The 23,987-nt window shown below is 43.3% G+C and overlaps 1 protein-coding gene across 1 annotated transcript in view; it reads right to left on the minus strand.

Annotated features, from left to right (window-relative positions):
- The window catches only part of LOC146009631 (cadherin-like protein 26), a 151,774-nt gene that overhangs the window by 45,509 nt on the left and 82,278 nt on the right, over nt 1-23,987 (minus strand). The window contains exons 6-11 of the mRNA XM_083150082.1: nt 20,537-20,681; nt 18,306-18,472; nt 13,863-13,994; nt 11,896-11,900; nt 10,866-11,046; nt 1,259-1,569 (exon numbers count right to left, since the gene is read on the minus strand). Of these exons, the coding sequence (XP_083006208.1) occupies nt 1,259-1,569; nt 10,866-11,046; nt 11,896-11,900; nt 13,863-13,994; nt 18,306-18,472; nt 20,537-20,681 (941 nt within the window). The remainder of the gene's footprint in view (nt 1-1,258; nt 1,570-10,865; nt 11,047-11,895; nt 11,901-13,862; nt 13,995-18,305; nt 18,473-20,536; nt 20,682-23,987) is intronic.

Genomic DNA, 23,987 nt, shown 5'->3' on the forward strand with positions numbered 1-23,987 from the left:
ATTTCTACTGTAATTTTAATGTGTCAGCTGGCATGGGCTGATTCTAAATCCCATACAGTGGGGCTATAATTGTCAGCAGCCTGGAGAGGTGGTGGAACTCTATTCCTATAACACCCCCCCCCCCCCCCCAATTACCATTAGAGGTGGCGGAACTCAGTTGCACCCCATCCCCCCCTCACTTTAACCCCTGATCAGCACTGATGATCACATAGAATACTGCCTCTAACTCACAGACAGCTGTACATTTTCTCTGGTTCACAACTGTCTGTGAATGAAAGGCCAATCACAGCTAGTGTAACTGGAGGTGTCAGAGTCTGCCTAATTAATTGCCAAACTAGAGCGCATAGAGGATGGGGCTTCCCTTCACAGACACAACATACAGTAGGCCCCATTCCCACCCCTGCAAAAATATATTCACCCTGATGTTTAGACTGTGTAGGACCTCTCTGCCTTTCCATGTTACCCGTTGCCTCTCCTTGCCGCACTCGAATTCTCCTTGTTACCCCAAAATCCTCCTGTCTCCCTCTGCCTTGCCCTCTCTGTCATAAAATTGCATCAATAGGTCTCACCTTATTCACAGGGAATATAAATTCATTGTTTTTTATCTCCCCATTTTGCCCACTTCTTTAAAAAGTGGGAGGAATCCTGGAAGGATACCCACTCTTACCAGGATACCAGGGAGTATGTGTCTCACACAGGGCCTGGAGAGTAGGCAATTATATCCCAGCGTCATGTGGCTTATTATGAACTTGGTGCCGACAAAGGAGCAGAGGCCCTAAATATATTTTTGCACCTGTCCTCAGCGGAGTGTTTCTTATGTGACACATCTTGAATAATGGAAATGCATATCTGAAGAAAATCTACATTCTGTATTCTTTAATAAATGTCTATTTGTTTTTACTTCTTTGACTTACCTTTTAAATAGCCACCAAATAAGTGGGCATTGGTGATAAAATTTGTAGCGCACCTCAATTCTGTATATATAGATATATATATATATATATATATATATATATATATAGATATAGATATATATATATAGAGAGAGAGATATATGTATGTATACATACTGTATATACAATATTTGTCTTATCATTCGAGTGCAGGTAATTAACATAATTTCTTGATTTTCCGCCTTTCTCTCTCCAAGTATATAACAAATGCACCCAGTATGTTGATTTGCCTTATCAGTGTGCCATTAACCAGTGTTCCCATTCAATACCGATATTACAGAAGTTATTTTCCAGTGAATACTTACTTAATTTTATTTGGTGCAGAGATATCTGGGTCCTTGGCCACAACTGTTGTCAGCACAGAGCCCGGTCCTATAGAATGTTCTTCCAGAGTGATCAGGATTGTTTGAGGTTTAAATACGGGAGGATCATTCACATCTATTACAGCAACTGTAATCTTTCCTGTCGGATTTGACTTTCCTAATCGACCTTTTGATGAATCTAATACCCACAATCCTGATAGGGGCTTCTGCAAGATTTTGCAACTATAAAGTGGTTCTTCATTTTCTACCATTATGGAGAGATTGCTGTGGGTGGTCTTCTCAAAATCTAAGGGCTGTAAGTAAACAAAGATTATATATAAAAAAGATAAGTGAATGAACCTATGGTCCTAACTACATGAGCAGAATACTTGTGCACTAAATTGAGTGGGAAGTAGTTATATAACCTGTGTCATACAATGGACCTGATTCAGAGATGTAAGGTATTGCACAGTCGCATGCAAACCAGGGATTACACCCCTGGTTTGTAAAATGAGCCTGGCAGCTGGTTGTGCTCAGCTAGGAGTGCCGGTCCTACTAAGTCATATATATATATATATATATATATATATATATATATATATATATATATATATATATATATATATATATATATATATATATATATATAGGGTTGTGTGGACGGCGGCACTCCCAGACTGGGAAAGAAATACAACAGATGCCCAGCTTGTGGTCAACGTTTTAGTGCCCGTGCACTTTTATCAAGAGTCATTCTTCTCTTTTAAATATGAAGAATATCGATTGAATGTTTGGTTTCTGATAGATCAGGTATTTGCGATCAGTGCGCCTACATATACATAAATGTCTGTGATCAGGACCACAATTAGTAGTGTAGCAGTAGTGTTCTCCTCTGTGACACAGAGGAGAACACTACTGCTGGTGATACCAGGAAGTTTCCTTGTTCCTTTGAAAGTTTATGTCTAAGGACTATAAGATTATCTATTCATTGGAGAAATAATTCTGAATTGTGGTCCTGATCACAGACATTTATGTATATGGAGGCGCACTGATCGCACAAATACCTGATCTATCAGAAACCAAACATCCAATCGATATTCTTCATATTTAAAAGAGAAGAATGACTATGGACCAGTAAACAGACTGTATATTAAAGTTATAATACATCCAATGAGGAGTCATTTCTGAGCCATTGACAGTAATACCAATACTGAAAATTGTTCATTATTGAGAAACTTCCATACAGATCTATTAAGATATATGTAAAGCACCCCTGATGAAGTCTCGTAGCGAGAAGAAACGCGTCGGGTATTTGTATACATCCATTGTTTAAAAGAAAATCCTCTGTTGAGAAACAACTGTGTGAACAACTAATTGTTTTTAAAAGTGATTTTACAATAAATGTTTTTTTATTTGTGAAATGTGTCTATGGATGGTTTAAGACAAGAAAGACTATTGTAACAACTGGGCGCTATTTAGCACTATTGTGGTGGTATATAGGGATGCAGTTAAAATCCCGGCGGTCGGGATCCCGGCGTACAGAATCCCGACCCTTTCTCCCTCCGTGGGTGTCCACGACACCCCTGGAGGGAGAATAAATTAGCGTGCCGAGCGTCGCTCGGCACCGGGCCCGCTGTGTGGCGAGGATTTCGGCGGTCGGGATTCCGGCATCGGGATTTTGAACGCCAGGATTTCATACTGAATCCGGTATATATATATATATATATATACAAAACAAATATAGGTGCGCTGACACTATTAAGTCCGTTCAGTCCAAGGAAACAAGTTCTTTGGATGTATAATCCACACCAGTCCAAATGAATTTTACTAGGTGCAGCTCCCCTCTGAATGTCCCGATTCCCACGGGACTCCAAACGTAAACTCCACCTAAAACAAACAGAGGGGGCGCTTCATGGTGTAATATCGTTTTAATAAAAACGTGGAAATCACTTTAAAAACTTTTCTCCCACGGAGAAGATAAAGCCCGTACCGAAGTAATCATCCGGTGTGGGCTGAATACCACAAGATATGTAAAACAATCCACTGGTTCAATACTGCATGCCCAGAATTTTAAACGTGTCACTCACGGTACCACTCGGCAAGACGCCGGCGCCTCAGCGTCTCAGCAGCGGGGCTTCCAAACAGCGTGAACACAGCGGACTCACAGATGCGTCACACAGACCACGCCCCCGTGGTCTGTGTGACGCATCTGTGAGTCCGCTGTGTTCACGCTGTTTGGAAGCCCCGCTGCTGAGACGCTGAGGCGCCGGCGTCTTGCCGAGTGGTACCGTGAGTGACACGTTTAAAATTCTGGGCATGCAGTATTGAACCAGTGGATTGTTTTACATATCTTGTGGTATTCAGCCCACACCGGATGATTACTTCGGTACGGGCTTTATCTTCTCCGTGGGAGAAAAGTTTTTAAAGTGATTTCCACGTTTTTATTAAAACGATATTACACCATGAAGCGCCCCCTCTGTTTGTTTTAGGTGATATATATATATATATATATTAGGGCGGAGTGAAAAAACTGAAATTGAGAAATTCAAAATCGGCTAGTGTGGGAAAGTTGTGACTTGGCCTGAATAAGAAACGTGCAAAAGCATTTTGATCTGAGTCAACATCTTCTGTTCTGGCAAGAGGCCTGAAGTTTCACTTTTTAGGTGAAAATGACGAAACCTATGAAGATGCTCCAATCTAGTTATAATTATGTCAGGATGTCTTAGAGTGGTTCATTAATATACTTTAGCTTAGTAAAAGAGAGTACGAGCTTGTCCTAGTGCAAAGTGACTGACTTTGGTGGGAGAAAAAATCCCTAATAATTGACCAATTTTCATGGTCACAATTGTGAATATTGTGTGTTTTCTCCTGAACGTGTTTATAATAGAAGAAGCACAAATAGTCTAAATGGAATTTCAGTGACACTGTGTGAAATATAGCACTGCATAATGGCCCTTAATCAGACCTGATCGCAGTACAAATTTGTTCTCAAAATGGGCAAAACAAATGCTGCATTGCAGGTGGGGCAGATGTAACGTGCTGAGAGAGTTAAATTTGGGTGGGGTGTGTTGAAACTGAAATCTAAATTGCAGTGTAAAAATAATGCAGCAGGTATTTACCCTGCACAGAAACAAAATAACTCAACACAAATCTAAAGGTGGCCATACATCTACAGATCGATTGTCAGATCTGGCTGGTTGGAACAAATATCTGGTAATATCTGAATGACAGTTTTTGGCAGTTTTCCAGCATTTCAAAGCAAAGTGCTCTCATCCATTACCAGTATTGTCAGACAGATCGGACAATAAATCTGTAGATGTATGGCCACATTAACTCCCTCTGCACATGTTACATCTGCCCCACCTGCAGCTGCATTACAGCATATAATTATGCCAAAGATAAGCCAATGTATTAACAGTTAAATACATTAAAGTGCATTATGCTGTAATAAGTATTGCTGATCAATCCTGCCTAGCAGGGCTGTCTTTTTGTATGGGCTTAATGGGCACTTGCCCAGGGGCCCCAGGCGTATAAGGGCTCTATGTTGATAGCTGAGGATCCCCTATTTCCAGGGATACCAGAATTTTGAAAATTGGCCCTGGGGAACTGCAGATATCCAACTTCAAAGCAGCAGTCCACATCCGACCTGTTAATTACAATTTCCAGTCATATTTCTCAGGTTCTCTCTGACACTAGTCTCTATCATGCCCAGAACCAGAGATATCAGCCTTCAAGCAGCCGGTCCCTGCTCCAGCTCCAAACGTCTGGTGTAGTTTTATATTTTTGTCAATGGATTGCTCTGGCTCCTGATCTCTGATACCCAAGTTCCCAGCACCTCCTGAAAGTTGGGACTCTAGGTTTTTATACTAGGCTAAGAAATCTATTTCCAGATAATGGCGATATCTGCAGTCAAACAAGCTGCCCTTCCACCGGAAAATGACGAATATTAAGCCCACTCCATTATCCAACCGTCCCATGTGTATAAAACACCCCCTACCTCGATGAAAGTCATTTACAAGGGACCCTTCATACAGCTCAGTGCCCCCTTCCACACGTTAGTGTTCTCCCTCCCACCACCTGTGCAGTAAAGGAGTAATTAGCAGAAGTTACTGCTCCATGTCCTACATGGTGAATGGAAGATAGAGCACCCCCTGCCACCCGTGGGGCATCTAAGCTGCTGCTGATAGCACCCCCCACCCCTAGGAGGGGAGAATGGGTAAGGGCCCCAGTGCATTGCTTTGCCCAGGTGCCCACACTGCTGTTAAGACGGCCCTGCTGTCTAGAAATGAACACAGTGATTGGCATATATGTACTGCTGGACACCACTCATAGAATGATTAACCTGTTATTTTTTTAATCAATGTTCTTGTTTTGTTTTTCCCTAAACATTAGATGTATTTGTTTATTTATTTATTTACAGTTTCTTATATAGCTCAGCAGATTCCTTTACGCTTTACAATAATAGACAGTGATAAAACAAACTGGGTAATGACAGACAGACTTGGGGGTTAGAGGGCCCTGCTGCAAGCTTACAATCTATTACATCATAATACACTTCAACATATTTAACAGTTAATATATTGGCTTATCTTTGGCATAATTATTTGCTGTAATGCAGCCCAATCATGTTCCCAGTATAGGGGATGCAACACTGTTTTTCTGTCAATAAACAGAAGTGATATGTAAAATGATACATTAGACAGTTTACACTTACTTGTAATACTTATTGTAACAGTTACTGTTTTTCAATAACAGACTGCAACAGTTATTTCTTATTTATATACACAGGATTGTCTATCTTTGTATATGCACTGCAAAGAGAGCAGCATAAATCCAATTTCATGTATTTCAGTGACACGGTGTGAAATATAACACTGCATAATGTCCCTTAATCAGACCTGATTGCAGTACAAATTTGTTCTCAAAATGGGCAAAAAAATGCTGGACTGCAGGTGGGGCAGATGTAACATGTGCAGAGAGATTTAAGGTGGCCATACATCTACAGATTTATTGTCCGATCTGTCTGGTTGGAACAAAATCCTGGTAATGTATGAGAGCAAGAGACAGTTGACCATTTGCTTTGAAATGCTGGAAAACTGCCAAAAAACAGTTATTCAGATATTACCAGGTGTTTGTTCCAACCGGCCCAATCTGACAATCGATCTGTAGATGTATGGCCACCTTTAGATTTGTGCGAGTTATTTTGTTTCTGTGCAAGGTAAATACCGGCTGCATTATTTTTACACTGTAATTTAGATTTCAGTTTCAACACACCCCACCCAAATTTAACTCTCTCAGCACGTTACATCTGCCCCACCTGCAATGCAGCATTTGTTTTGCCCATTTTGAGAACAAATTTGTACTGGGATCAGGTCTGATTAAGGGCCATTATGCAGTGTTATATTTCACACAGTGTCACCGAAATTCCATTTAGAGTATTTGTGCTTCTTCTATTATAAACACGTTCAGGAGAAAACACACAATATTCACAATTGTGACCATGAAAATAGGTCAATTATTAGGGATTTTTTCTCCCACCAAAGTCAGTCACTTTGCACTAGGAAAAGCTTGTACTCTCTTTTACTAAGCTAAAGTATATTAATGAACCACTCTAAGACATCCTGACATAGTTTTAACTAGATTGGAGCATCTTCATAGTTTTCGTCATTTTCACCAAAAAAGTTAAACTTCAGGCCTCTTGCCAGAACAGAAGATGTTGACTCAGATCAAAATGCTTTTGCACGTTTCTTATTCAGGTCAAGTCACAACTTTTCCACACTAGCCGATTTTGAATTTCTCAATTTCAGTTTTTTCACTCCGCCCTAATATATATATATATATATATATATATATATATACACACACACATGTTATATATATATATATATATATATATATATATATATATATATATATATATATATATATATATATATATATATATATATATGTGTGTTCCACCGGCGGCACTCCCAAATAATCGACACACGACCAAAAGCATGGCAACAATTGGGATGTCGGTGGGATGTCGGTGGTTGAAATACCAGCACTGGTATCCCAACTGCAGGACACAATACCGGCACTAGAATCCCAACATCAGTGGATATGGCGATGTTAGGTTCCCGACAGCCAGCGTCCGGATTGTAAGAAATCATTAGGTGCGGGGGGAGGGGTAAGGTGTATGCACTAGGGGGAACTTAGGGTTAGGCACTAATGAGGAGGTTTAATCTTGGCGGCGGGGGAAGGGTTAGGGTTAGGCTGCAAGTAGTGAGGGTTAGGAGGTAGGGGAAGAAGTTAAGTATACTTACCCATTCCCCATCAGGACTCTGTTCAGGGGTTCCCCAGTTAAGCATCTCACTAGGCGCTTAAGCATGGGGGCTTGATGCTATGATACATACCATGTCTTCTTGTGGCAACTGGATGCTCTCTGGGCAGCATTGTCTGCTCCCTCTAAAGGTTAGGAGATAGATCCCTAATTGGGGAGAGTAGGCACTTACGGTACAGCACAGACATCACTGCAGAATAGCATGGATTAGGCTTAGACTACTCAGACAGGCGTAGCTAGAGGAAATATATGCGCTCTGACTGTGTGTCGATGGAAATAAATATATGCATGCTTTTGCTAATGGGATGACTAATCAGCTTGTCTAGAGGGAGGAACAGATGGAGATGATTAGTTGGAGTGAAACGTGATAGGAAATGTATCGGGTGGAGGTGAGGAAGAGACTAATATTTTGCTTTTACATATAAAAAAAATTCACAAACAACCATTTTGTGAAATGTAAACGAGATATAAGGCCACTAAAAACGAAGACTTTTTGCAAACAAACATGTTCTTGAGTCACTTAACTAAGTCAGAAGAGAGCGTTATGAAACATTAACTAACCAGTGTGAAATGTTTCAGTAGACAACGCTCATGTTGCAGTACAGTACATATGGGGTGACATTCTATGGAATGAGATAAATAGACTTTTGCGATTACTTTCGCAAAAACGGCCGAAATCGCATTTTTTCCCATTTTTGCATAATTAATGAGCTGCGAAAATGTGAAAAAAGTGCGATTTTTGCCAACAAGTTGGACACACTGGAAATGCGATGGTTGCTTTTCGCAGCACATCGCATCCAGATGTTTTCACATGAAAAAGTATACAAATCGCATATTTAATGGTATGCGATTTGTATAAAGTGTGTCTATAATTCGCCCAAAAATCAGACCAGGTTCTGATGGGCGAATTAGCCAGAACCCTGCACAGATCGCAATGTTCTGTGCAGGGTTCTGGTGTAAAAAAAAAATTAAACAGTTAAAATTAAAAAAAAAAACGAGCGCGGGGTCCCCCGCCCGAGCATAACCAGCCCCGGGCTCATTGAGCCGGTGCTGGTGACATAAAATCAGGGTCCCCGACAAATAGGGGTCCCCTTGATTTAATGAAACCAGCACCAGGCTCAAGGTCCGGCGCTGGTTCCCAAAATACGGGGGACAAAATGACTAGGGGTCCCCCGTATTTTAAGAACCAGCACCAGACCCAACCAGCCAGCAGGGTAATGCCACAGCCGGGGGACACTTATTATATAAGGTACCGCGGCCAAAGCATTAACCCCCTGGCTGGGCAGCATGGGCAGGGGTCCTGGGGAAGTGGGGACCCGCCCAAAGAAGGGGTCCCCCCCCCTCCAGGACTTACCAGCCCATGCTGAAAGTCCGGGGCTGTCCCCGATGCCCCTGGGCGGTGGGCATCGGGCTGATGTAAAGTGTAAAAAAAAGAATATAAACTATTGTTTTCTACTGTAGAACTATGAGTCCCAGCAAGCCTACCCCGCATGCTGGGACTTGGAGAACCACAAGTCCCAGCATGCGGGGCATTAAAGGGCCCGCTGGTACTTGTAGTTCTACAGTACAAAAATAGTGAAATAAAACACACTGACACCCTGAAAAATAAAAGTTTAATACACACATAACACACACACTGATACTTACCTACCTTGAGCCCGTAGGTCGGTCCCTGGATCCTGGGTCCGGGCTCCGGGGCTCCAGGGCAGAAGAGTCCGGTTCCGGGGCCTTGGTCCTGGTTCCGGGGCTGGTCCGGGGTTCCGGGGCTCCTGGGCTGAAGAATCCGGGGTCCAGGATCCGAAGTAGTCCACAGGGGTACCTGAGGAAGGAAATCCTACTCACCTGGTCCCCGGCGACGACATCGGCATCCTCTCCGGCAGACGCGCTGCTCCCGGCTGGTACCCGCTCTCGGACTGAAGAGGCGCAGAGATGTTTCATCTTCCGCGCCTCTTCTCAGAATGATTCCATTGGCCGCCTAGCGGCCAATCAGGAGCCGAGAAAGTCGGCTCCTGATTGGCCGCTAGGCGGCCAATAGAATCATCCGGAGGAGAGGCGCGGAAGATGAAAATCTCTGCGCCTCTTCAGTCCGAGAGCGGGTACCAGCCGGGAGCAGCGCGTCTGCCAGAGAGGATGCCGATGTCGTCGCCGGGGACCAGGTGAGTAGGATTTCCTTCCTCAGGTACCCCTGTGGACTACTTCGGATCCTAGACCCCGGATTCTTCAGCCCAGGAGCCCCGGAACCCCGGATCAGCCCCGGAACCAGGACCAAGGCCCCGGAACCGGACTCTTCTGCCCTGGAGCCCCAGAGCCCGGACCCAGGATCCAGGGACCGACCTACGGGCTCAAGGTAGGTAAGTATCAGTGTGTGTGTTATGTGTGTATTAAACTTTTATTTTTCAGGGTGTCAGTGTGTTTTATTTCACTATTTTTTGTACTGTAGAACTACAAGTGCCAGCGGGCCCTTTAATGCCCCGCATGCTGGGACTTGTGGTTCTCCAAGTCCAAGCATGCGGGGTAGGCTTGCTGGTACTCATAGTTCTACAGTAGAAAACAATATTTTATATTCTTTTTTTTACACTTTACATCAGCCCGATGCCCACCGCCCAGGGGCATCGGGGACAGCCCTGGACTTTCAGCATGGGCTGGTAAGTCCTGGAGGGGGGGACCCCTTCTTTGGGGGGGTCCCCACTTCCCCAGGACCCCTGCCCATGCTGACCAGCCAGGGGGTTAATGCTTTGGCCGCGGGACCTTATATAATAAGTGTCCCCCGGCTGTGGCATTACCCTGCTGGCTGGTTGGGTCTGGTGCTGGTTCTTAAAATACGGGGGACCCCTAGTCATTTTGTCCCCCGTATTTTGGGAACCAGCGCTGGACCTTGAGCCTGGTGCTGGTTTCATTAAATCAAGGGGACCCCTATTTGTCGGGGACCCTGATTTTATGTCACCAGCATCGGCTCAATGAGCCCGGGGCTGGTTATGCTCGGGCGGGGGACCCCGCGCTCATTTTTTTTTTAATTTTAATTTGCGCTTTCCTGCAAACGTGCGATTTTCAGACATGAAAATCGCACATTTTCAGGACTAAAGACATCGCACCACCTCGCACCTATTCGCACTATTTGGCCCGTTTTTCGCATCTTATTAAATATGCGAAAAACGGGCCAATCTTGCGATTTTAAAAAGGCTGAAGTGGTGCGATAAAAAAAATGCGCATTTATCTCATCCCATAGAATGTCACCCATGGTATGCACTCTTGTACTGGTCTGTACATATATTACTTCTGTATATTTACCTTCACTACAGTAAGAATCCCTTCATTTGTTATGGGATCAGTCTTGATTTTGTAGTTTTCTTCATCATCGCCATGCACAATAGAGTACACTGCCCTCCATGCAGAGGTAAACTTGGTATCTCCATCTGTTACACCGAGTCGCAAAATGGTTACATTCTCTTCACGTTCAGCTATACTGGTACTAAGCTGTAGATGAGAAAACAAATCAGATGTCTGTAAATATTTTTAAAGTACGCCTGATGTTTATGCAGAGGTGAGCCAGCTATTTTGGGAGACAAACCAAAGTTCTCGAGACTGCAGCCTTTAAGATAACTGTGAACCTGTTATAAAAAGGAGGTATGTTATACCCTTTGAGTGCCAACATTTCTGTGAGAAATGTGCAAAATACCCACTTAAAATGCAAGCGTAGCTAACATTTGGGTACTTGTGTATTATCACAGCGCCGGCGCGCGCAACGTAGTTGGTGTAGTCAGAGCTATGTAGTCAGCGTAGTGTAAAGTAATGAGTAAAGCTGCCGGTGTCCACAGGGTCGGTTGCCCTGGCAGATGCATCGGAGGACGCGCTTCACATACAGCGCCGGGAATGGCCTGATCCCCAACCCTGGCAGACGCTGGCAGAGAGGCGCTCCATATTAGTTGAACGTGTGAGCGTCTCATATGCACAAGTGTACCCGATCCGGACAGGGTCATGGGATGTGGCGAACGTGTGTCTCGTGCACAAAAAAGGGCACATTTGCCAGTGCTCCATGTCAAAATCTGGTAAATGCCGTCAAACCTCCACTATCCACGTCAGCCCAAAGCGTGGCAAGCGTAACCCCCACTATCCACGTCAGCCCAAAGCGTGGCAAGCGTAACGAGCCCCGTGATGGGACGCGGTACGCATCCTCCTGACCTGTACATACCCTCACTATCCACATCAGCCTGGAGTTGATTTTATAAAGTGTGGCGAGCGCAGCGAGCCACCGAGCCCGAAGCATGGCAAGCGGATGTGGATAGTGGGGGTATGATCAGGTCGGGGGGACGCGTACCACGGCCCCTCACGGGGCTCGCTACGCTCACCACGCTTCTGGCTGACATGGATAGTGGTGGTGTTTCAGGAAAACATTCACACCTGTCATATCAGGCAGGTTAAAATGGTCAATAAGTGCTGACTGACTACGCTAACTGCGTAACGCTGACTGACTACACTAACTACGTAAGCTCTGGCTAGCCGCGAACATACTGACTACGTACGCTGGCTACGGGAACACAACGCTGTTACTGAGTGGGTTGCTGACTACGTTAACTACGCTGGCTGCGGGAACACAACGCTGATACTGACAGGGATGCTGACTATGCTGGCCGCAGGAATACTACGCTGATTCTGGCAGGAACACTACGCTAACTATGTAACGGCGGCTTTATTATAATACACCAACATTTGTTATATAAATTCAAATAAAAAATATTGTGTAAAAAATCGGATTTCATTCCTATATAAGGTAAACGTTTACAGGTTATTGTGATGAATACAAATGTTTGCTTGCCAATTTTTACACCTATTTTGACAAATTCACTTGTTAATAAAAGAGTTAGTAATGTTCTTATGGCAAATTACAAATCCATCTGGTTCAGCTCACAGAAAGGCTGCTTGACAATATAATATCTTAAGAACAGTTGCAAGCTACAGTAATAAGGAAATACTTTCACCTTTATAACCAAAAATCTGGGAATGGTATCATTGATTATTCTCTTAGTATGGTAATTACGCATAAGTATACAAATGTCGTATGCAATATGTGTTCATTAACCTTTTATTGAACTACTTTTCCGCTGGGCACAGTGGGCCTCAAAACACAGGGCCACATTGCACACTTTAAAAAAAATAAAATCACTGCAGCTGTGGCAATCTTCAAAGTCTCCAGCAGAAGTTGTCCCCTGGTATTGCCTTAACAAATTTTAGGGGACATGTATCCAAGAGGTCAGAGAGAAATAAAGTACGTACAAACCAACAGCTCCTTTAATTTTTCAAACACATGGCAGTTAGGAGCTGAATGGCAGGTACTTTACCTAGGTTGACAGGTACTTTACCTAGGTTTCCCTAAGTCTTAGTACATAGATTCCTTAATAGATACAGGAGACCTCATAGCCCAGGGGTGGCCAAACCAGTCCTTGAGATCTACTGACAGTTTATGTTTTCCAGACCGTCTAGCTCAGGGCTGGGCAATTGCGGCCCTCCAGATGTTAATGAACTACACATCCCAGGATGCTTTGCATTAGTTTTGCTATGTGGCCATGCTGAAACTGATGCAAGGCATGCTGGGATGTGTAGTTCATCAACATCTGGAGGGCCGCAATTGCCCAGCCCTGGTCTAGCTGGTACACTGGTGTAGTCATTACAAAATGTCACATTTTCAAACATGTGCTGCATTCATTCTTAACCGACACATTCTTTAGAATCTAGATCTACAGGTGGTTGGGAAAACATGGAACCACCCATGGATCAGAAGAATGTGTGGGTAAAGAATAACTGCACCATATTGTATGTTTGAAAACATGTTTGTTAGATCTGGAAGACCGGTTTGGCCAGCCCTGCCATAGCCTGTTAAATAGTCGTTACTGCAGATGATGATTGGTTGGTACTTTATCTCTTGACACGGGTGTGGATCAGTAGGTCACCAGCATAATGGTCGACAAGCATTAGGTCGACAACATTATGTTGACATGCACTTAGGTCGACATGAGTGAAGGTCGACATGAGTGAAAGTCGACGGGGTCATTAGGTCGACATGGTTAAGGTCGACAATGAAAAAGTGGATTTTTTTTTGTTACCGGAATGTCAACACAGTCAACATAAACATATAATCTTAGACAGCCAATGTAATATGGCAAAATGACTGTTCTGCAGCCCACACTACACTACAAAGCAGGCTGCAAATCTAAGCAACACTTACAAATTAGAAAAAAAGTGGGCTGGATATAGAAGCCCACTCCCCTATATCTGCTGTTAGATACGTACAGTTGGCTCGGACCACTGTGGTGGATTAGTGTTACGGTCTAACACAGTAACGTGGACCTCACAGGTGCTGCTCTGTTGTATGTCCACGCCGTTGTCTCTGCCTTCTATTACCAGCTTGTAATTTTTATAACTCTGCAAAAAAGAAGAGATTTAATTAGTTCAATACATTATGGGGAAGCCGTTCTCTAAAATTGGTTTTATTAATTTATAAAGTGAATCAATAATGAAAAAATATAGATTTTATTCATCATTTTAGTATTAAAAAAATCACCACTACATGCACAGTCCTGTTGGAGAAAGTGCGCTATATAAATGAAACTTACTTACTTATTTACACTACGCTTGGCAGTGGCGTAACTATAAATTTACTAAATTGACCTCCCCCGCCAAAAAATTTGTGGTGCCCGCGAGTGACGTCCGCACATGCGGTATAAAAGGAAGGACATACTGTAGCCTTCCATCACCAGGTGATACTAGCGGAAGTGTGTGCGGGCACAGGTGCACAGGAGGCGAGGAGACTGGGGAGGGGGGGGGGGTGTCAGCTACGGTACACAGCTACAGTACACAGCCACCGCAGCCCACTACTGCTAAGTGACAGCAAACTGTGTATTCGTACAGGACAGCAGGTATATTTCAGTGCGCCCCGAGACCGCTGGCTCCCCCAAGCCACAGCCAGGGCTGCCACACCATAGTTACGCCACTGACGCTTGGCTTACAATTGCATTCAGGTCACCTCTCATTACTTAAATACAATATATGGCATGACCCTCATGGTACAGTATTTCACAAAGCAAAGTACTGCAAGAGGATATCGGGGCTATCTATAGTTTATATGATGCAACTGCCCTGTTCAAATTCTCTATGCTGGTTTATGTTCACATTTATGCACATAGGTCAAATGGAAGATACTGATTTCTGAAATCTCTAAGTGGTGTTCATTTCTGCAACTGTTCCAGTTACACAGGACAGTCCCGCCAATTGGACACTGTACCACTGTCCCACCCTCAAGCAACAATGTCCAGCATGTGCATTTGCAGGGAGGGGTGGATTGGGGCTGCTTGGGAGAGCCTGTGATCATGGCTACTATGCAAAGAACAGCATATGCAAATGCGAGGAGGGGATCTGGGGGGCTTCCCAGCTGCTCAGGGTATGGGGGCGTATACTAGCGCAGCAGGTCCCACTTCCAACCCTGGTAAAGTTGGGAGGTATGTTTCTGGCCAGTCCAAGTCATGTTGCAAAATGGTCCAGTTCATTGGGAAAACTTACAATTCGCACAATTTCCAGAATGCCTATGATCCGCATAGCTCCATTCCACTGGACTAATATACTGTTATTGTACTAATTTTGTATGTAACATTGCACATCCATGGACAGTACCATAAAATAGACTAATATACTTCACGGTAAGAACCGGCGCTTATCACTGTTGACCCAAAACTCTGTTTCAACATATTATTAACATCCACAAATGTGTACCAAACTCCATACAGAAATTAAAAATACAATTTACATAAAATAAAATAAAAAACTCTAATACATATATGGTTCAGGCAGTGCGAGAGGGAATCGCCAGCTCCCAAAGTGACAACAAAAAAGATAGAGATATATAAACACACGCTAGAATCAGAATCAGGCTTAAGAATTTATTTGACATACATATTTCACTGGCCAGTGATAAAAATAAACATTATAAAATCAAATGTATACACAATGATGGTTACTAATTGATAATCTGCTGTGTCCCGGTTGGAAGCCGCGGACACCCTACAAGAGGCGGAGAAACGCGTCATACAACTGAATGCTACCTACACTATCCTTTCTGGAGCTCCAAAACGGGATCCCATACCTGCCAGCCTAAAAAGCAAGTACTGACTTTTTTTCAATCTAGCATATTAACAGTGGCTGAATGTTCAGCAAACCAGCAGACACTGGGTCACCTATTTTTTCTGTCTGGCCAGACAGTGGACTATGAAAATTGTATCCATAAATAACTATAATTGATGACACACTGTGGAGAGCACAGCTGGATATAACTGTCCCATGAAAGTTTTTTTCAAACTAATCACCGGCTACCTATATAATCAAGCCAACCGGGACACAGCAGATTATCAATTAGTTACCATCATTGTGTATATACAGGTCGAGTATCCCGTATCCGAATATCCGTTATCCGAATTATTCCGAAATACGGACATTCCAGAAAGTGAAAAAAAAAATTTTTTTTGCTAAAAACTCACTGGGGACATATGTAACAGCATCACTGGGGACATGATATGTAACTGGCACTATATATGTGCAAGACAATGATTGCTTGGCATTCAAATTCAGTGCTGAGATAGTACACACATTTTGTTTCACGTTTTGAAACCTTGTTTTTTGAACAATTAAAATATATTTGTGTGTATTTTATGTGGTAATAAAATATATTTGTGTGTATATTATGTGTTTATACAGCATAAATGCAAGATACTTCAAAATACATCATTGAAATATTAAAATATTCCGAAATACGGAATAATCCGTTATCCAAAATTCTCCTGGTCCCGAGCATTTTGGATACGGGATACTCAACCTGTATTCGATTTTATAATGTCTATTTTTATCACTGGCCAGTTAAATATGTATGTCAAATAAATTCTTAATCCTTTTTTCTCTATACACTGATTCTAGCGCATGTTTATATATCTATATAATATACTTTAAATCACATATTTATTCATACATGACTAATGCATACCAGCACAGTGGTGATAGGCAATTAAATGAATATGTATGTGTGAATGCTTTCGTACAATGATACATTTACTGCTGTACTTGAAAGCATGTATACAGTAAGTATATTTTAATAGCACAATATTTGATGGAATGCTCGAACTCTGTATATGAATTGTATGCATTGAAAAATAAACGTACGATTTATCATTTCATTAAAGCATAAAAAAGTAGCAATCATGACCCCAATACTTAATCCTAAAATATGCAGATAAGAGAAGACCGTAAATATAAAAAAGATCCGGCTTAATGCAGGGGTGTCCAAACTTTTTGCAAAGAGGGCCAGATATGGTGACGTGAAAATGTGTGGGGGCCGACCATTCAGCCTGACATTCTTTGAACCATTAATCACATCAGAATGGTCCCCCACTCTGCCCCCATTCACTGTATGTCCCCTACTCTGCCCCATTTACTGTATGCCCCCACTCTGCCCCATTCACTGTATGTCCCCCACTCTGCTCATTCACTGTATGCCCCCCACTGTGCCCCTCTGCCCCCATTCGCTGTATGTCCCCCACTCTGCCCCCATTCACTGTATGTCCCTCACTCTGCACCATTCACTGTATGCCCCCCACTCTGCTCCTATTCACTGTATGTCCCCCAGCATGCCCCTCCTTCACTGTATATTCCCCTGCCTGACCCCCTTTCTCTGTATTTCCCCCAGCCTGCCCCCATTCACTCTATGTCCCCCAGCGTGCGCCCATTCACTGTATGTCCTCCAGCATGCCCCCATTCAATGTATGTCCCCCAGCATGCCCCCATTCACTGTATATTCCCCAGCATGCCCCCATTCACTGTATGTCCCCCAGCATGCCCCCATTCACTGTATGTCCCCCAGTGTGCCCCTCCTTCACTGTATGTCCCCCAGCCTGCCCCATTCACTGTATGTCCCCCATTCTTCCCCTTTCACTGTATATTCCCATAAACTGCCCCTCCTTCCCGGTATGTACCCCATTCACTGTATGCCCCCCACTCTGCCCCCATTCACTATGTCCCCTAGCCTGCCCACCCTTCTCTGAATGTAACACATACTGCCTCCCTTCACTGTATATTCCCCTGCAGGAGACAGATACTTGCGCTCTAGCTGCTGCCCTACTCTGCTCCGCATATTACGGGAGCAAGCTTCCCCTTTGCTGCCCCCCTCCCCTTCCCGCACACTGCTGTCACTGTGATCGCGGTGGAGGGTGATATATAATTGCAGCAGCAGGATTTGGACACATCTGAAAGACGGCAAACACGTCTCACAGTGGCAGCCGGCACCCCCTCACCAATGCAGACAGCAAGCCAGCAAGGTAAAGGCGCGTTCGCCGGGGTCCCACCTCTAGAGTCATGTGCTGTGCATCCCACATCAGCCTCCAGCCACCCACTTCTGGCTGGAGACTGCAGGCCGCTTGAAGTGACATTACGGGCCGCAATTGGTACCCGGGCCGGACTTTGGACATTCCTGGCTTAATGGAAGAGCAAGTCGTTTTAATACATTGGTTCTGGTACGCTCTTTTTCCTATGAGAAATCAGATCTCTTGTATTAATGTATTTATTCAACTTTTAAGAATGAGCTTTCAAGTCAGTGTATACTTTGCCAGTTTGTTACAGGTTATATAATGGGAAATAACAATTTGAACGTACTGTAAGTCAAACTCTGTTAGTCTTTATAGTGCATCTGTCCCATACCTCATAATTTAGACACCCTTTAAATGAGATGAAACCTTTCTCTTTGTCAATGGTAAACTCCACGTTAGGATCTGTGGGCGTCTGAGACAGTAGGAAATAACTCACGACTGAGTTTGGACTGTTCTCTTCATCCTTGTCATATGCCAACATTGTAAAGATTGTGTTACCTATAACAGACACATCGCATTGTCATGGAAAGAAATTAACTTATACTCACACCCCAAAGATTAAAAAGAAAAACAATCAATGTCATCAATGTCTGTCTTACTGACATCTCTTTCAAGTCTAGCTGTGACATTCTGCACCCATGCTATGCTCAAGGAAAACATTCATTACAAAATTACAGTTAAACATTTTATGAAAATAAATATATTTTCACATCTAGATGGAAGTTGTAATTCTAATAGTAAAATAAAATGTTGTTATCTTTCCAGTGTGCCTCAAAATGTCAAGTAAAAAAACAATTGGTCATGAGATTGTCTGTAGACATAGGGCTATGTACTGTAACATGACAGTTAGGAGCTGATTGGTTGGTTCTTTATCTCTCTGCATTTTATCACTGTCCAGGGCTTATTACATCTGCCCAATAATATGATTTCAAATAGCAGCAATAAACTATGACAAAAATATATTTTTAGGTGTAAAACTAGGGAAAAAAAGAATTTGAACTTCAGAATGATAGAGTGGTAAAAGGGTCGAGAGAAGGCTAAAGATGGCCATGTGGTACTAGACCGCTCTTGTTCAACATAAAACAGTTTCCGATTATCAATACACTGCGCATGCATTTGGGCCTCAATCCGCATGGCGACACCTTCCAGAGATGAAATACTGCTATTTTTTTTTTTACTTTTTACTACTTTTATTCGCAAGGTGATTGACAGGAAGCTGGCGTTCGGGGGTGGTAACAAGCCGTTTAATGGGAGTGCCAAGGAAAACGCAGGAGTGGCTGAATAAATACTTGGCGTGTCTAAGCAAAATGCAGGGGTGCCCAAGCATTTTAGGGAAGGGTGTGTGACATCAGTAATGGCCTCAACTAGGTGGATTTCATCGCAGCCACTGAGTAAATCGGGGGCTACAAAGCATTTTCCATAAGTGGTGACCAAAGGAAAAATCAATCAGTGGTAAGCGTCTAACGAATGGTTATGGACATATTCCAGTTGTGAATTCTTTGGTAGCTGTACACATCTATTCATATAGCGTACACATTAACTCGCAAGGGAGGAGTTCACTATAGTGGGGCGGAGTCTACCTGATCGCTGGCTGCTGGAAATTCACTACAATGCGATCAGGTCTAAATAAGGCAATATCTTCCAGTATCCTCTGGTTTGTAGAACAGATGGGAGTAGGAGTAATCATTGGATTAATTAGTAGAGGTAAGTACTGTATGATAGCCATGAGGTAACATCACAGAAGGCAGCATCTACTGGGGTTTGTCTTACTTCTTTGTTCCAATCTAGAGTCCTATTGTGGAGAATAGCATGATAGTAAATGCAAAGTGAGGAAGGTGGCGGCTACCTATATGTCTGCATCTATATAGGGTGTCTGAATCTTTGCCTTCATCCTCCCCACACAAAGTTCCTCATCACTTTCTGTGTATACAGAAGCCAGATGGAAAGAACATAAGTGGGAAAGGTTTGAGAAAGGTACAAGGCCCTAGGCAGAAAATCATTTTTAATATGCCGATTGATAACCAATCTAGGGGTGTCAATCCGACAGGGGAAATATCGGCACTCACCTATGCAATGCTGCCATTAACGACAGCAATAAAGGGTGTCAGAGCTGACTTTTTCTGAAGTCAGATCTGTTTTGTCGGAAACAGCCATGGATTTTCCGAGAATCCTCTGTCATTTCCGACAATCTATGGACTTTCCGACACTCGACATTGAATTCTGACTGTGTAGTTAGTGTTGGATCAGTCAAAAATGCCCAGTATTCCGACTGTTGGGACATTTCGACAGTTGGAATCCCCCCAAAGTATCAACCATATGTCATTGAAATTGGACAAGGCCAGGCATTTATTCAGAGAATGCTATTACGAAAATAAAAATGAAAAACTTTTTTTTCATAAGTAAATAAACTGGTGTAAAGGCCTGACAGGCACAGTTTATTACCATTACATCACATAGCAATTTGTGCATAGCTGTGCAATTAGCAGCAAGTAGAGGAGAGCAAATGAGCTGACCCGACAGCAGTGAGCAGATGGCGAATCAAGTCGTCTTTCAATACTGTACCTTGCACAGCGCTTTCATTAACTGAAACATAATAAGTCTTGTTTTTGAACTCCGGGGCATGATCATTGATGTCCACAATCTTCAGATGAATACCGAGCCTAGTACCCACTTTCATAGAAGTTTTGTTGATTGCATTGAATCTCCACTGCATGTAAACAAAAAGAAAGTTGCAGAGAACTTTGGCAGCCGGTGCTATTAAGTAAGAAGACTATCAGAAGCAATGGCAGTGGAGAGGTATAACACAGCAGCTGTTGACAGAAGGGAATATGCCAGATGGAAAGTTGTGGGCAATTATCTGTAGGAAAGGTGATTGTTTTTAATTGGGGTGCTAAAATTGTTTAAATCCACACAACATTTATATCAAGAAAACTGAAAGTATAGTCAGTATTAAATACGGGAACAGTGCGACACAAATGAGTATTCTTTTCAGTCCCATTAATACACATTCCATTTGTAAACCTAGCTTACATTATTATTTTACAGTACTATGGGGGTTATTCTAGTCCATTCTTTCTGACAAAATCCTTCTTAGATGGACAAAACCATGTGCACTGCGGGTGGGGCAGATGTAACTTGTGCAGAGAGAATTAGATTTGGGTGTACTTGTGAGTTATCCGGGCTGCCGATTTTTTCATCGCGCCCGAAATCATGGGCATCGCGTCGGTCGTGGCCGTTATAAGGAGCCGCGACGCGATGCCCTCGATTTCCCATAGACAGTAATGTTAAAAGGCACGATGGACCCGATTTCCGACCCGATTTCCCATAGACAGTAATGTTAAAAGACGCGATGGACCCGATTTCCCATAGACAACAATGTTAAAATAAAATGACAATGTGAAATTGGCCAATATGGGCATTTCACATTGGATATGTTTTAAAAAAAAATGTTTCATGGGCCCCCCCCCCCCACCGTTAACGCCACCCCGCTATTGACGCCAACCCGAAGCGTGGCGAGCGCAGCGAGCCCGCGAGGGGCGGCGGTACGCGTCCTCCGACCTTTTCATACCCCTACTATCCACTAGGGCGTGGAGTGAGAATAGAATAGTGTGGCGAGCGCAGCGAGCCACCGTGCCCGAAGCGTGGCGAGCGCAGCGAGCCCCGCGAGGGGACGCGGACACCTGTGAAGCCCGCAAGGGCACGCGGATACCTGTGAAGGTATCCGCGTCCGCTCGCCACGCTTCGGGCTCGGTGGCACGCTGCGCTCGCCACACTATTCTATTCTCACTCCACGCCCTAGTGGATAGTAGGGGTATGAAAAGGTCGGAGGACGCGTACCGCCGCCCCTCGCGGGCTCGCTGCGCTCGCCACGCTTCGGGTTGGCGTCAATAGCGGGGTGGCGTTAACGGTGGTGGGGGGCCATGAAACATTTTTTTTTAAAACATATCCAATGTGAAATGCCCATATTGGCCAATTTCACATTGTCATTTTATTTTAACATTGCTGTCTATGGGAAATCGGGTCCATCGCGTCTTTTAACATTATTGTCTATGGGAAATTGGGTCCATCGTGTCTTTTAACATTACTGTCTATGGGAAATCGCGGGCATCGCGTCACGGCCCCTTATAACGGCCACGACCGACGCGATGCCCCCGATTTGGGGCTAAATCGCGGGCATCGCGTCGGTCGGGTGTCCTTAAATTAACTAAACTTAACCCCTTCCCGCCGCAGCCTGTTTTTGCCTTCCTGACAGAGCCCTTTTTTTCAAATCTGACAGGTATCACTTAAGTGGGGATAACTTTTTTTTGCTTTTACTTATCCCAGTGATTTTGAGATTGTTTTCTCGTGACACATTGTACTTCAAGTTAGTGGTAAATTTGGGTCGATACAGTCTGTGTTTTTTTGTGAAAAATACCAAAATGCGGTAAAAAAATGGAAAATTTAGCAATTTTCAAAATGTTAAATTTTCTGCTTGTGAGACAAATAATCTTACCACTCAAAATAGTTAATAACTAACATAGACAATATGTCTACTTTATGTTTCCATCATTATTTCAACATCCTTTTAATTTTTTTGGACACTAGGAGGCTTAAAATATGAATAGCAAATTCTCAAATTTTCAAGAAAATTTCAAACACTGATTTTTTTAGGGACCAGTTCAGTTCTGATGTGACTTTGAGGGACTTGTATGTGAGACACCCCCATAAATGATGCCATTTCAAAAACTGCACCCCTCACAGTATTCAAAACAGCATTTTGGAAGTTTGTTAACCCTTTAGGTGTTTCACAGGAATTAAAACAAAGTGTAGGTGAAATTTCAAAATTTCATTTTTTTGCAGATTTGCAATTTTAATACATTTTTCTAAGGAACACAGTAGATTTTACTAGAGAAATGTGACTAAAAATTGATTCCCCCAATTCTTTTGTTTTCATAAATATCCTATATGTGGCCCTAGTGTGCACGTTGACCAAACCACAGGCTTCATAATAGAAGGAGCACCTACTTGATTTTGGAGCCTCCTTTTTATGAGATTATTTTTTAGGCACCATGTAGGTTTCTAGGCACCATAAGATGCTAAAAGTTAGGAACCCCCCCACAAGTGACCCCATTTTGCAAACTACACCCCTCAGGGAATTCATCTAGGGGTATAGTGTACATTTCAAACCCCCAGGGGTTTCACCAATTTTGATACAACTGGGCAGTGAAAATGAAAAATTAAATTTTTTACACAAAAATGCAGTTCTGGCTCAAAATTTTTCATTTTCACAAGGAATGAAGGAGACAAAGCACCCCAAAATCTGTGCCCCAATTTCTCACGAGTACGGCAATGCCTCACATGTGACCAAAAAATACCATTTGGGTGCATGGCAGGACTCAGAAGGGAAGGAGGGATATTTTGATTTTGCAGCACAGATTCTGGTGGAATGTTGGTGGGTGCTATGTCGCATTAGCAAGACCCCCGAAGCACCAATACAGTGGAACCCCCCCACAAGTGACACCATTTTGCAAACTACACCCCTCAGGGAATTCATCTAGGGGTATAGTGTACATTTCAAACCCCCAGGGGTTTCACCAATTGTGGTACAACTGGGCAGTGAAAATGAAAAATTAAATTTTTTACACAAAAATGCAGTTCTGGCTCAAAATTTTTCATTTTCACAAGGAATGAAGGAGACAAAGCACCCCAAAATCTGTGCCCCAATTTCTCACGAGTACGGCAATGCCTCACATGTGACTAAAAAATACCATTTGGGTGCATGGCAGGACTCAGAAGGGAAGGAGTGATATTTGGATTTTGCAGCACAGATTCTGGTGGAATGTTGGTGGGTGCTATGTCGCATTAGCAAGACCCCCGAAGCACCAATACAGTGGAACCCCCCCACAAGTGACCCCATTTTGCAAACTACACCCCTCAGGGAATTCATCTAGCGGTATAGTGTACATTTCAAACCCCCAGGGGTTTCACCAATTTTGGTACAACTGGGCAGTGAAAATGAAAAATTAAATTTTTT

The sequence above is a fragment of the Crinia signifera genome, chromosome 6 (genome assembly GCF_055691185.1).
Source record: "Crinia signifera chromosome 6, ASM5569118v1, whole genome shotgun sequence".
In the NCBI taxonomy this organism is placed as follows: domain Eukaryota; kingdom Metazoa; phylum Chordata; class Amphibia; order Anura; family Myobatrachidae; genus Crinia; species Crinia signifera.